Raw genomic sequence first — 14,138 nt, 5'->3', positions numbered from 1 at the left:
TCACAGAATATCTAATCGCGCTTAATCATATTCCCGAATTCCATTTCCAAATTACGCTATATCCTTTGTCCAGCAAGGGAAGAATCATGCGGTTGTGGGACTACTATTGGTGATTCGATGATCGTTAAATGTTTTTTTCTTTTCTTTGTTATGATCATATTCGTTGAGAATTCAACAAGTCGTAAACTGTTCTATTAAACCAAATGAATTAATTTTCAATACCGGTCAGGCTTTCATCACTGTCAGAGTCTGCCGAACTTGATTCTTCTTCCGGAATCGATTCACTTCGGTGGATGAATTTTCGTCGTCCGTTAATCATGTATTTCGTTTTTCGTTGCCTTCCAGAGTTAGGCCTTCGTTTGGTCAGCGTCTGTATGTTTTCGTTGATCGACATAAGCTGCTGCAAAAGCTGGACATCTTGTTGTCTGAGGTCAAGCTGTAACGATAAAAGTACGAATTCGATTAATTTTAGAAACAAAACAAAATCAAAGATGTTCTAATCTCAAATAACAGAAACAATAATGATTTTAAAAAAATAGGAATTATTTAAAAATTACCATATCACTCCGGAGTGTAGCCAGGGCACTGTTGATCCTGTCAGTAGCACTACTGTTGGATGCTGTCGGTACGGTTTCCATTCCTATAATTGGTTTATATGATATATAATAAATCCTCGATACAAGATGAGCAGTGTCTGTCTGAGAACTGATCAGGGCTTTGTTATCACAAGTATTTATACCTGTCTTTCACCCCTATAAGGCCTACGTAACATTGCAGGTGGTTTAATATCTTGCATAAAGAACTTGTTATATTAGCCAAGTACCTCCGGTGAGATATCAGTTACATATGGCATATGCTGACAGTAATCATATAATGACAAAGCTTGATAGCTTATTTTGAATATCTTTTGTTTAGATGGTGTTTGATAAGACACCAATATTACTGCAATTTTACAGTAATTGCTATATTTTCAAAAATTATGCTGCTATCGCTTTCAATATACGATGTTATAGGAAACATGTTTTTTCTGAACAGAATGAATGAATAAAATGCGTGCTTTTATATTTAACACAGATCAATAATAAATATATTCTTGGTCACTACATACATACGCAAATTTAGCATTATCAATAAAATGCGAAATAGTATATGCTGTTATCTAAAACTAAAACTAAATAGGCAAGACCTCCTATTTTATTGTAGTAAGAAATACAAATTATTTTGATTGAAGTTTTCACGCACAGCATTAGAAATAACGACCACCTGGTGGTCTGGTTAGTAAGTTTAACTTTCTGCATTCTGCATGCATTCACATTCTGAAATGTTAGTATATCTTGTAGTTATAAATTGTATCTGTCTCATTATTTATGATTGATTATGTGATCAAATTTTCTTGTTGTCTCCGTTGAGTTTTTTCCGTTACCGTTAATAATGTTTATTGTGCGTATAAGGAGCTTGAGATTTGGAAACCATGTGTATGAACTAGAGAAGAACACAACGTACTATATCTCATTGATGTTTATTTCAGGTACATTTCTAAAATCTCCCTCACACACATAATCAATATTAACGATTATAAAATCAAACATCCCTCCCTTACGATACCTGGTATGAATTGAAGTTATTGACATGAGAGGCAACGAAAGATTGCTGGTATATTTGCATATAAAAAGCACCCGCTGCTTAACCAAAGAACCTCCTGGAAGATATCAATTACATTTGGCACAAGTTGAAACTATATCATGTACTGACAATGTATTATTAATGTTACATGTTTGTTGTTTACACCGTGTTTGATAAGGTATCTATATTAATCCATTCTTACAGTAATTGATATCTTATCCCCTACCTCGTCTGTTTTGACGCCTCCTAACCGTGAAATGAATGACGCATTTAGAACTTACAGGACAGGAAATAGATTACATAGATTTCGACATGAATTCCTTGCCACAACATAGCAGTGAAGTCCGCATATTGTCGTTACTATTTGTTTATTATTTATATACAAATATGGTGTGTTATATTGAAACAGTTGTAAAACAAAAAACATTGAAGTGCATAATATTACAAATTACATAAACTATTTTGAAAACATTCATACTACAAACCATCAAATTCCTACACTGTTGATAGTCTGTAAGCTTCTTGCTCTGTCGGTGATCCAAATATAATTCCTAGTATATTTCCTATAATTGTGTTTATTGAATTAGTGAATATATAATATAATTTGTGTACGACGTTTTAAATATGGTCCGTATTTAAGAGTTACACAAATGCACAGTACCTTTCAATGCAATGTTCTTATTTGATTTTTGTCTACAAAATAATGCATGGATTAATGAAAGATCCCAGTTAACTAACTTCGCAATATATTAGCTAATTTTTGGTTATATTTATTTCTGCCTTAGTGCATGTAAAATGTTACGATTTCTGAAAACTGTTTTAGGCTATATCAAACTCAACTTATTTGAGTAGAAATTCTTAAGAATGGATTCACGATTGATGGAATCAAATAACAACACAGATGTTGCAATTTGCATTCTTTACTTATCAAGCTATGTCGAAATGATTTTCTGTTCATGACCAGCCCAATTGCGATAATCATGATAAAAAGAAAGAGAAAACAAAAAACAAGAAAAAAATCGATTCATTTTTATTTTAATTATATTTGTAACAATGTAAAAGTAAATATTGCTCTTGTCCCTACACAAACATTCCTATACATATCTTCTCACAGCCATTCTTTCAACACTTGAAAATTAGAAAGAATTTTCTTGTTCTTTCCGGATTTCACATTTGTACTAATATAAAGCTACAGGTTCTTTACACTCGACTCTATAATACAAAATCATAGTCTATCAAAGTTTCATCCACTTCTTGAAAAAAAATCACATGCAGACATGTGCCGTGACATGAGTTGCTTTTTGTGCGTGTGAAGTATGATCACATTCGTCAACAATGGATTGTGTCACTTCCTGCCATACTAACATTTGAAAGACCATACTTTCCAACATACATACACATGTTAATCTTTTCACAACCTGAATACAGTGATATACATATATGGCAGATTTGAGCAAGTGTCATAGAACTATAGTTCTGTCTCAGTTTGTCATTCCAATTGGAAAGAGTCTGTTTTGTACGTATTCCATTGAATAAGTTAAATACAATGTCCAGATCATCAGGAAAATTATTTCTTTGAAATATTCAATTAAGTAATGTTTCCTCACAGAATATCAAATCGCGCTTAATCATATTCCCGAATTCCATTTCCAAATTACGTTATATCCTTTGTCCAGCAAGGGAAGAATCATGAGGTTGTGGGACTACTATTGGTGATTCGATGATCGTTAAATGTTTTTTTCTTTTCTTTGTTATAATCATATTCGTTGAGAGTTCAACAAGTCGTAAACTGTTCTATTAAACCAAATGAATTAATTTTCAATACCGGTCAGGCTTTCATCACTGTCAGAGTCTGCCGAACTCGATTCTTCTTCCGGAATCAATTCACTTCGGTTGATAAATTTTCGTCTTCCGTTAATCATGCATTTCGTTTTTCGTTGCCTTCCAGAGTAAGGCCTTCGTTTGGTCAGCGTCTGTATGTTTTCGTTGATCGACATAAGCTGCTGCATCAGCTGGACATCTTGTTGTCTGAGGTCAAGCTGTAACGATAAAAGTACGAATTCGATTAATTTTAGAAAGAAAAAACAAAAACAAAATCAAAGATGCTCTAGTCTCGAATAACAGAAACAATAATGATTTTAAAAAAATAGGAATTATATAAAAATTACCATATCACTCCGGAGTGTAGCCAGGGCACTGTTGATCCTGTCAGTAGCAGCACTGTTGGATGCTGTCGGTACAGTTTCCATTCTTATAATTGGTTTATATGATATATGATCGATCCTCGATACAAGAAGATCAGTGTCTGTCTGAGAACTGATCAGGATTTTGTTTTCTTAAGTATTTATACATATCTGCCGTCCCTATGAGGACTACGTAACATTGCGTGTGGTTTAATGTCTGCCAAGTACCTCCGGTGAGATATCAGTTACATATGGCATATGCTGACTGTTAATCATATAATGACAAAGCTTGATAGCTTATTTTGAATATCTATTGTTTAGATGGTGTTTGATAAGACACCAATATTATTGCAATTTTACAGTAATTGCTATATTCTCAAAAATGCTGATCGCAATCAACATACGATGTTATAGGAAACATGCATTTTTTTCTCTGAACAGAATGAATGAATAAAATGCGTGTTTTTTTTAGCATGTTTTAAAACAGATCACCCCGAAAATAATAGATATTCTTGGTCACTACATACATACGCAAATTTAGCATTGCCGTTAAGTAATACTCAATAAAATGCGCAATAGTATATGCTAACCTAAAACTAGAAATGCTAAAATAGACAAGACCTCCTATTTGATTGTAGTAAGAAATACAAATTATTTTGATTGAAGTTTTCATGCACAGCATTAGAAATAACGACCACCTGGTGGTCTGGTTAGTAAGTTTAACTTTCTGCATTCTGCATGCATTCACATTCTGAAATGTTAGTATATTTTGTAGTTATAAATTGTATCTCTCTCATTATTTATGATTGATTCTGTCATCAAATTTTCTTGTTGTCTCCGTTGAGTTTTTTCCGTTACCGTTGATAATGTTTATTGTGCGTATAAGGAGCTTGTGATTTGAAAACCCTGTGTATGAACTAGAGAAGAACACAACGTACTATATCTCATTGATGTTTATTTCAGGTACTTAGAAAAATCTCCCTCACACACATAATCAATATTAACGATTATAAAATCAAACATCCCTCCCTTACGATACCTGGTATGAATTGAAGTTATTGACAAGAGAGGCAACGAAACATTGTTGGTATTATTTGCATATAAAAAGCACCTGCTGCTTAACCAAAGAACCTCCTGGAAGATATCAATTACATTTAGCACAAGTTGAAACTATATAATGTACTGACAATGTATTATTAATGCTACATGTCTGTTGTTTAGACGTTGTTTGATAAGGTATCTATATTACTCCATTCTTACAGTAATTGATATCTTATCCCCTACCTCGTCTGTTTTGACGCCTCCTAACCGTGAAATGAATGACGCATTTAGAACTTACAGGACAGGAAATAGATTACAAAGATTTCGGTATGAATTCCTTGCCACAACATAGCAGTGAAAGTCCGCATATTGTCGTTACTATTTGTTTGTTATTTATATACAAATATGGCGTGTTATATTGAAACAGTTGTAAAAAAAAAAAAAAAAAAAAACATTGAAGTGCATAATATTACAAATTACATAAACTATTTTGAAAACATTCATACTACAAACCATCAAATTCCTACACTGTTGATAGTCTGTAAGCTTCTTGCTCTGTCGGTGATTCAAATATATTTCCTAGTATATTTCCTATAATTGTGTTTGTTGAATTAGTGAATATATAATATAATTTGTGTACGACGTTTTAAACATGGTCCGTATTTAAGAGTTACACAAATGCATAGTACCTTTCAATGCAATGTTCTTATTATATGTTTTGTCTACAAAATAATGCATGGATTAATGAAAGATCCCAGTTAACTAACTTCGCGATATATTAGCTAATTTTTGGTTGTATTTATTTCTGCCCTAGTGCGTGTAAAATGTTACGATTTCTGAAAACTGTTTTAGGCTATATCAAACTCAACTTATTTGAGTAGAAATTATCAAGAATAGATTCAGTATTGTCGGAATCAAATAACAACACAGATGTTGTAATTCGCATTCTTTACTTATCAAGCTATGTCGAAATGATTTTCTCTGTTCATGACCAGCCCAACTGCGATAATCACGATAAAAAAAAGAGAAAACAAAAAACAAGAAAAAAATCGATTCATTTTCATTTTAATTATATTTGTAACAATGTAAAAGTAAATATTGCTTTTGTCCCTACACAAACATTCCTATACACATCTTCTCACAGCCATTCTTTAAACACTTGAAAATTAGAAAGAATTTTCTTGTTCTTTCCGGATTTCACATTTGTACTAATATAAAGCTACATGTTCTTTACACACGACTCTATAATACAAAATCATAGTCTATCAAAGTTTCATCCACTTCTTGAAAAAAATCACATGCAGACATGTGCCGTGACATGAGTTGCTTTTTGTGCGTGTGAAGTATGATCACATTCGTCAACAATGGATTGTGTCACTACCTGCCATACTAACATTTGAAAGACCATACTTTCCAACATACATACACATGTTAATCTTTTCACAACCTGAACACAGTGATATACATATATGGCAGATTTGAGCAAGTGTCATAGAACTATAGTTCTGTCTCAGTTTGTCATTGCAATTGGAGAGAGTCTGTTCTGTACGTATTCCATTGAGTAAGTTAAAGACAATGTCCACATCATCGGGAAAACTATTTCTTTGAAATGTTCAATTAAGTAATGTTTCCTCACAGAATATCTAATCGCGCTTAATCATATTCCCGAATTCCATTTCCAAATTACGTTATATCCTTTGTCCAGCAAGGGAAGAATAAGTCTATTGTAAAATCTTGAAACTGGTGGTGATGATTGAATTTTCGCATAACAAAGTTCTTTTTGGAGAGATTAAGAGCTCAGCAAGTCAGGTGCCTAACTAATTTTCAATACCGGTCAGGCTTTCATCACTGTCAGAGTCTGCCGAACTAGAATCCTCTTCTGGAATCGATTCACTTCGGTTGATGAATTTTTGTCGTCTGTTAATCGTGTATTTCGTTTTTCGTTGCCTTCCAGAGTTAGGCCTTCGTTTGGTCAGCGTCTGTATGTTTTCGTTGATCGACATAAGCTGCTGCATCAGCTGGATATCTTGTTGTCTGAGGTCAAGCTGTAACGATAAAAGTACGAATTCGATTAATTTTAGAAACAAAACAAAATCAAAGATGCTCTAATCTCGAATAACAGAAACAATAATGATTTTTTAAAAATAGGAATTATATAATAATTACCATATCACTCTGGATTGTAGCCAAGGCTGAATATATTGTGATGATGTTGCCAAATTTAGAATAAGATAATGATTAGGAATATGAATTATACAATAATTACCATATCGCTCCTGAGTGTAGCTAAGGCACTGTTAATCCTCTCAGTAGCAGTGCTGTTGGACGGTTTCTGTACAGATTCCATTCTAATTCTTGTTTGTAAAAGGTATGGTAAATCTTTGATACTAGTAGATCAGTGTCTGTTAAAGAACTGATCGGATTTTTGTTTTGACTCATATTTATACCAGAATTCCAATCTGATGTGGTCTAAATAAAATCGGTGTGTGGTTTAATATTCTGAAATACAAAGCACCTGCTGTATAAGCCAAATACCAACAGAGACAGATCAGTTACACCTGGCGTAGGTAGACTATGCTATGTAATGTTAATTTATTCATATTCCTTGCACATTAACTGTTTTGATGGTGTCTGATAAGGTTTAACTATTGTTATATTTAAGACCAATTTAAGAACCATGTGTGAGATACACCTAATCTAATACCAACAGGGGTTTGATACCAACACGGAGAATTCGTCTCCACCACCCTGGTCGCCTTTGTTTATAACGAAGAATGACAAAGTTTCTTGATACAACCCCCATCGTTTGACCACCAACATCCATTCTACACTAATTCATGACATGTCTTTATTGTTATCGATGCATTAACATAACTAAGTATTGCTTGTCAACAACACATCGATATCAATAACCCACCAATCAACGGAATGCAAAAATTCTCGCTGATGCGGAAAATTGAAAGGTCGACCGAAGTTAATGGAAAAATTTTCTGAAATGGCTGTCAACACAGCAACTGCGTAATCAAAGGGTGCTTTATATGATATTGATATCATCTGTAAATGTTTTATTTTTAGAAGTATCCAAAACAGACAAAATTACTACATGATTACTGCAGTAAGAAAATGCAAGTAAAAATAAGACAGAATTGATTTTTGTTGTGATCATATAACTAAGAAACATAAATAGCTTTAACCTTGGAAACACTCTGATCTTGTGAAATATCTAACTCGTTATTTCAAAAACGTGATCATTTGCAGAATCGAAACAATCCATTGTAAACGCATGCATATATATGACTGAACAATACCGCGGTAACGTTGTTTCAAAAGTTCTGTTATTTTCATTTGGCATTACCACTTTCCAGATGCAAGACACAAGTCAGCATAATCCAAATGTATAAATCTATGGTTAGATTTGAAAATGTCAGTTTATTTTAGCTATGGTTATCGAAAATTGATATCAATAATTTTTCTTCATGAATTCATTGTACACGCTGGCTTTGACCATTGCTTTCGATCTGCAATAGTATTGATATATAATGATTCAAAATATTTGTTTTAAAGATTACCTCAGCATGATGTCTTCTACTTAGAAATATGATACTGTATTGATTAAGTATAATGATTGATATTCGGGCGTTTATTTTGGCCGACAGCCGACCCCCTTAGTAGCGGTGTGCTACCGAAATATTCCGGCAACAGATGACTATATTAGGGCTAATTAATTTTGGATCAAATTACATCATTCTGATCTTCTACACGAGGATTTTGAATCTTGCATTGCTTTGGTTAATATGTAATAAATCACTATCCTTTTATATACAAAACGTATATCTGTTCTTTCAGCACATAATATATTTTTTATAAATAATCATGTTAATCAATTTCTTTATGCAACTTTAAATTTTAAGTAAATTGAGTTTTAAAAGTGAATTTGTATGGTTAAATCATTATCTGCTCTTGACTAATAATATCATTATAATTATTATAAAAATGAATATATAAAAATGAATTTTGTCATAGTCAATTTGTCGTCATTTAATTTTGAATCATTCGAATAGTGACGGTTCAGAATATACACATATACTCGATAATGTTCTTACATTATCAAACATACGAAAATTATGAAATTTATTGAATTTGGGGCAAGTGACCTCTCTATCTTCATTTTAACATTTCTTTTAGCCATTTGAATTTTCTTCATTCGGCTCTAAGGCTTCAAAATGAAGACCCTTAGCATCGCTTACAAGTCCTAGAAAGACGAAACAGCCGCATGATGCAGTTTAATTATTGTTTGGCTCTTCTGTATCTAACTCTTAAGTGGTATTAACTGGTGTTTTTTTCTTGTGTGTCTTTTTTACAATCGTTTTGATTGAAGTCAATTTCCTTACTTTGACTATTTTATTGTTGTATAAACATTTCGAATAATGCAAGTCCCAGGTAGGTCAAGGGGAATCATATAATAAAACTATTTATAAGTTATTTTGACATTTAATAGACAGCAATTCGAGTTCATACAACGTGATGAAACTCATGTAGGTCTTTACAATAATTGCTCTCCGTTGGGTTAATCAAAGACTGGTAGGATACAATGGCGAGATAAAGCAGCACATTGTGTGTTAAGTGGTAGATGTCAAGTACCAGAGGTGAGAACACAATTTCCAGACGTGTGGTACATCTGAACAAACAAAAAATGATTTAATGTTGTAGTTACTCTCTTTCATTACTTTGCGGGAGGACCAACCCCTCCTGTGTGGATCAACTAGAACTTATCAAACACCATCTATTTCCTTAACATGGAACATCATACCTATTTTATATTTACCTGATACACAGGTTACCTGTGATCCAGGTGTAACCGATACCTCCCTGGTGGTAGTTAATCTTTCTGCCAGATGTTTTTATTACATGACAGAAACCACATACCAATTTACAATTACCCCACGTAAGAAAACGGGCGTGTATATAAAGGCTTCACATGCGGAATTAAACTAGTTCTTATTTTGCTACTGTATGATAATACATCTAAGCTTTTACCGAATAGTTATCACTACTTGAAGGAAACATGGAGTCCGTTATGACAGAAAAATCAAGCGATAGGATTAATAATGCTTTGGCAACACTGAGGAGCGAAATGGTAAGTATTACTTAATAATGTATAATATATACATAGAAAAATGATATTTTGACGAAAACACTACACAATAACTCACTCTAAAAATATTAGCTAACTGTTAGTGAAAGAACTATTTAATTTCATACGATTTTTTTACGTTTCAGCTTGACCTCAGACAACAAGATATCAAGTTGATGAAGCAACTTGTGTCCATCAATGATAGCATCAAGTCATTGACTAAACGGAGATCAAACCCAGGCAGACCAATGAAAAAGAAATTTTCCTTAGTTAAAGGACGACGAAAATTCATCAATCTGAATGAATCTATTCCCGAAGAAGATTCCAGTTCAGACAGCGATGATAGTCTGTGCAGTACCGAGAATGACATGTAGAAACGGAGTTCAATAGACGCCTTAGGACTAGATGAAACCAACCCTATATCTGAAGAAAGCCAGTCCCTGAAATAGGAGGACGATTATAGGATATGAACATAAACCAGCATGAAGAAAAATGAAGGTAAATATCAGAAGGAATAATGGAGAAAATGAGGAAATGTGTAAAACAGAATTTTGAGAATAGCGAAAAAAAGAATAAGATAAATGGTATAATTGAACGTATGTATATCAATGTTACATTCTTTGTTACGATATACATGTATTTCATATTCAATCTTTTTGTCATTTCAGATTTTTCTGCCATAGATGTTCTGCTCTTCTAGAATTTAACATCAAACATCTAACACGATAAGAGGTTTACGCAACCAATCTGTGCATCGTATAAGGAAGAGCTGATGATGAGAATAGTGAAGACATTGGACGATGAAGTATCACCAGAGAGTGCTATAACACTTAAAAAAACTCCGAGTTTTTATCACTGTGTTCCTCCACATTTAATAATGGAAAACGTTAACATCGTGACAACAACCAAGACATTTAAAAGGGAGGATATGACTTTAAACGACGCACACTTAAGGTTTATGTTTAAAGCACGCAAACGTTGGAGAGAGCGTTTAGGAAAAATCCACCAATGGTTTTCAAATATCTATCGAACACTTAATATATTTCAGTCTTTCATTCATCTTATCTTCGTTCAGATTTCCTGAATACCCGATAGGTGTTTATATGAAAATAATATAGTAGTGTACTTTATACCTGAATGTATGTATATGTGTGTGAGAAAATGTATTCAAGATAAACGTTTGATATCTTAATTAACGGAATTATAGAAATCAAGTGAGGACACGTTAGCATTAACATATTAATCGTTAAATGAAAAGAAAATAAAACAACGAGAAGACTGAAGTTCATACATATGCTGAGTTAAGTGTGTTCTTAATGCATTCAGTGGATAAACGTGCTATGTACATGAAACATATTTTATGAATGAGATCGTGAATGTCAATCAATGTCAATATCATCGTGTGTAAAACTGAGTATAATTTGTTGCATGAATGTTATTTTCTAAAGGCAAAAGGGCATAGTGCAATTATATTTTAAAAATAAAAAAATGTATTTATTAAATATTCTGTTTGCGTGTTTTATTTCTTCATTGCCTAAAGACAGTATGCAGAGCTATCAATTAAAAGATCTGTTTTTGTCTAACCATGTGAAATGCAAATCCTGTATTGACCTGGGACATTGTCAAAACGGAGTAATATTATACTTATTTTATAAAACACTGTAGCTTTAGTTTGTTAAAACATGTATCTTCAGGAAGATAAACAGCACCGTTCACGATGTCAATGGCATATAGAACTATAACAATAAATCCAGGTCTTAAAACTGTTACACAATGTTCTATCAGATGATGGAATACTGGGTCGTAGTAGACTTATATGTAATGTAAACAAAGCACGTGATGGTAAAGATGTAGTTCAAAACCAGGTCTTTTATTTTGAAAGATCCCTTAGTCGATAATTTGATGAAATAACATTGGACAGGTCGAAGATTTATGAAATACAAAGGACAGTTGGTGTATGTTAGGTACAATGTAACAGTGCGACATTCAGGACAAAAGACAAAATCAAAAGAATAACGGCAAAGGTTATACATGAATGATAACTTGTCGTACCTGAGGACGTGTTTACACCTTAACACTAATAATTGTATTCTCTTATAAAAAAACAATGTTTGTTATTTTGACCATATAAGGCTTTTAAACTATCATTGAACTTAAAGGAAAATAGTATACATCGATGTACACAGCAATGATAAGAGATACAGACAAACTGTCAGAATCAAATATATTGCAAACACGAACATAATGATAATACTTTTGTATTGTTTGCTGAATGTGTTAACGCTAAATAAAGTTAACTAGTCTTGGTGCCGAATTTTTAACAAAATGTTTAATGTTTTATTTTACAGCTACTAAGTGCCAAGCACATTCAATAAAAATCAATCAGTTGATGTCTTTTACAAAGTGTAAATTGAGCGACGTTCAAATATTTCAAGGCGATTTTTTTCCGAAAGCGATAAGAAATTTACTTTTGATAGACAGTTTTCTCATTTTGGCGGTTCATATTGAAAGATTAAAGAGGTAGGCTATGACATGAGTAGGTTTTAACTGATTTTGGCATGCAGTCGTATATTTCGCCTACGCAGCGTTGCTACCAGTGATACCACAGTGTTACATTATAGGGATGGAAGACGTAGATACACTTAGATGAATCATAGATAATTGATCTTAATCTATATAAACAATAGATTGTAACCTTATACCTGTTTACTAATACCATATTATCATTATACCATGTTATCTGATTTGCATGAACTACAAAAGATCTCTCTTTAGCTGTTAGAAGTGTTTAAAAGCTGCTTTGTTTCTAAAGTTCGGTATTCCAACGCCCACAAATGTTGCAAAGCACCACGTGATTGAGACAACGGGTATATAAAAGAATAAAAAATGCCAGCATGGTTATTTTAAACAGTAATACCTGACAAGTGCATATGTTTGCATCTACGACACTCCTTTAAGTCGAAGGATTGATAAAAATTAAGTAGGATGGATTCTTTACTGACAGCAGCTTCAACAACTTGTTCCTCAACTGAAAGAATAAGCAATGCTCTTGCGACACTCAGAAGTGAAATGGTAAACACCTTTTGTATATTATTCCTTTATTTTCATCATATTGATTACTAGATCTGATTCGTGTTAACACATTTTTCATCCCTTTTTTCAATTCTAGCTACCTTTCTGTCTCTTATATTTTAGCTAGACCTCAGACAACAGGATGGACAGTTGATGAAACAGCTATTGTGTATCAACGAAAACATCAAAAGCTTATCTAAACGGAAGCCAGTTCAAAGAGGATCTCTCAAGAAAAAAATAAATTTATTAAAAGGACGACGGAGATTCATCAATCGGAATGACTCCATTCCAGAAGAGGACATTTCACTCATGAAACAACGGGAAGATCAAGATGTCATGACCATTTGCAGCTTGAACACTACTTTGAGTGGATCACTGTCCAGCATCGAAGGTAAATTAGGATGTTGCATTTTCAAAAATATCCTTTGCTCAATTCTATCAATTGTCTAAGGTGTGAAATCATATAAGAAAGGGGATAAATGTAATTATTTGTTTTTTCTTTTGTAATGTAATTCAGTTTATAGGATGCTTAGTCTCACAGTTCGCAATCTGTGTCCTTTCAGACGTATCCAGCTGTAAAGAAGACTTGAGTAGTGCTGATTCCGATAGCGACGACAGTATATGTGGAAGAGAACCGAATATTTAGATACCTTTTGCAAACACGTTATGAACGAACAACGTGCGACCAGACGACGGTTATAGAACCAAAATTAACCATACAAACATTTTACTTCAAAATCAAATGTCTTTACTGACGTATCTGTGATAATATACCGTATATTTCATCTTTTACGGGTGAAATTGACATTCTTTCCGCACGTATTTCTAACCGTTAAATCAGTGACTATTAATAATTCACAACTTAAAATCGATGGTTTCAATATTGTGTTCCAAATTCTATGCTGGAAATCAAATTGAAAGCATTCCATTCACCTATAACACCAATGTATCTGGTTTAATGTTGTCTGACCTATATCTATGTCTGTGTAGATTTATTGTACAATGCATGTTGTTTTGACGAGACTTTCTCTAAAACATGTTATATACAAATGACAAGCAGAATTTATCTGTAACAACTTATTGTA

The 14,138-nt window shown here is 33.1% G+C and overlaps 5 protein-coding genes across 5 annotated transcripts; 2 read left to right on the top strand and 3 right to left on the bottom strand.

Annotated features, from left to right (window-relative positions):
- Nucleotides 1-208: 208 nt before the first annotated feature.
- LOC132549678 (uncharacterized) lies at nt 209-1,125 on the bottom strand. The gene is made up of 3 exons (XM_060213629.1): nt 1,113-1,125; nt 558-640; nt 209-436 (listed from the first exon to the last, which is right to left on the bottom strand). The coding sequence occupies exons 1-3, from the start codon at nt 1,123-1,125 to the stop codon at nt 209-211; spliced, it is 324 nt and encodes a 107-aa protein (XP_060069612.1).
- A 2,309-nt stretch (nt 1,126-3,434) lies between these two features.
- LOC132549677 (uncharacterized) lies at nt 3,435-5,060 on the bottom strand. Its single transcript, XM_060213628.1, has 3 exons — nt 5,056-5,060; nt 3,792-3,939; nt 3,435-3,662 (listed from the first exon to the last, which is right to left on the bottom strand). The coding sequence occupies exons 1-3, from the start codon at nt 5,058-5,060 to the stop codon at nt 3,435-3,437; spliced, it is 381 nt and encodes a 126-aa protein (XP_060069611.1).
- A 1,604-nt stretch (nt 5,061-6,664) lies between these two features.
- Nucleotides 6,665-7,650, bottom strand: LOC132549676 (uncharacterized). The gene is made up of 3 exons (XM_060213627.1): nt 7,556-7,650; nt 7,114-7,201; nt 6,665-6,892 (listed from the first exon to the last, which is right to left on the bottom strand). The coding sequence occupies exons 1-3, from the start codon at nt 7,648-7,650 to the stop codon at nt 6,665-6,667; spliced, it is 411 nt and encodes a 136-aa protein (XP_060069610.1).
- Nucleotides 7,651-9,912: 2,262 nt separating this feature from the next.
- LOC132549675 (uncharacterized) lies at nt 9,913-10,355 on the top strand. The gene is made up of 2 exons (XM_060213626.1): nt 9,913-9,984; nt 10,128-10,355. Exons 1-2 carry the CDS (start codon nt 9,913-9,915, stop codon nt 10,353-10,355), a joined length of 300 nt encoding a protein of 99 aa, XP_060069609.1.
- A 2,611-nt stretch (nt 10,356-12,966) lies between these two features.
- Nucleotides 12,967-13,699, top strand: LOC132549674 (uncharacterized). The gene is made up of 3 exons (XM_060213624.1): nt 12,967-13,053; nt 13,177-13,444; nt 13,617-13,699. The coding sequence occupies exons 1-3, from the start codon at nt 12,967-12,969 to the stop codon at nt 13,697-13,699; spliced, it is 438 nt and encodes a 145-aa protein (XP_060069607.1).
- Nucleotides 13,700-14,138: the final 439 nt, after the last annotated feature.

This window comes from Ylistrum balloti, unplaced genomic scaffold, assembly GCF_031769215.1.
Source record: "Ylistrum balloti isolate Yb309-2 unplaced genomic scaffold, AGI_CSIRO_Ybal_v1 Utg370076, whole genome shotgun sequence".
Classification (NCBI taxonomy): domain Eukaryota; kingdom Metazoa; phylum Mollusca; class Bivalvia; order Pectinida; family Pectinidae; genus Ylistrum; species Ylistrum balloti.
The sequence above is the reverse complement of the archived record's forward strand: the minus strand, read 5'-3'. Positions and strand labels throughout refer to the sequence as shown.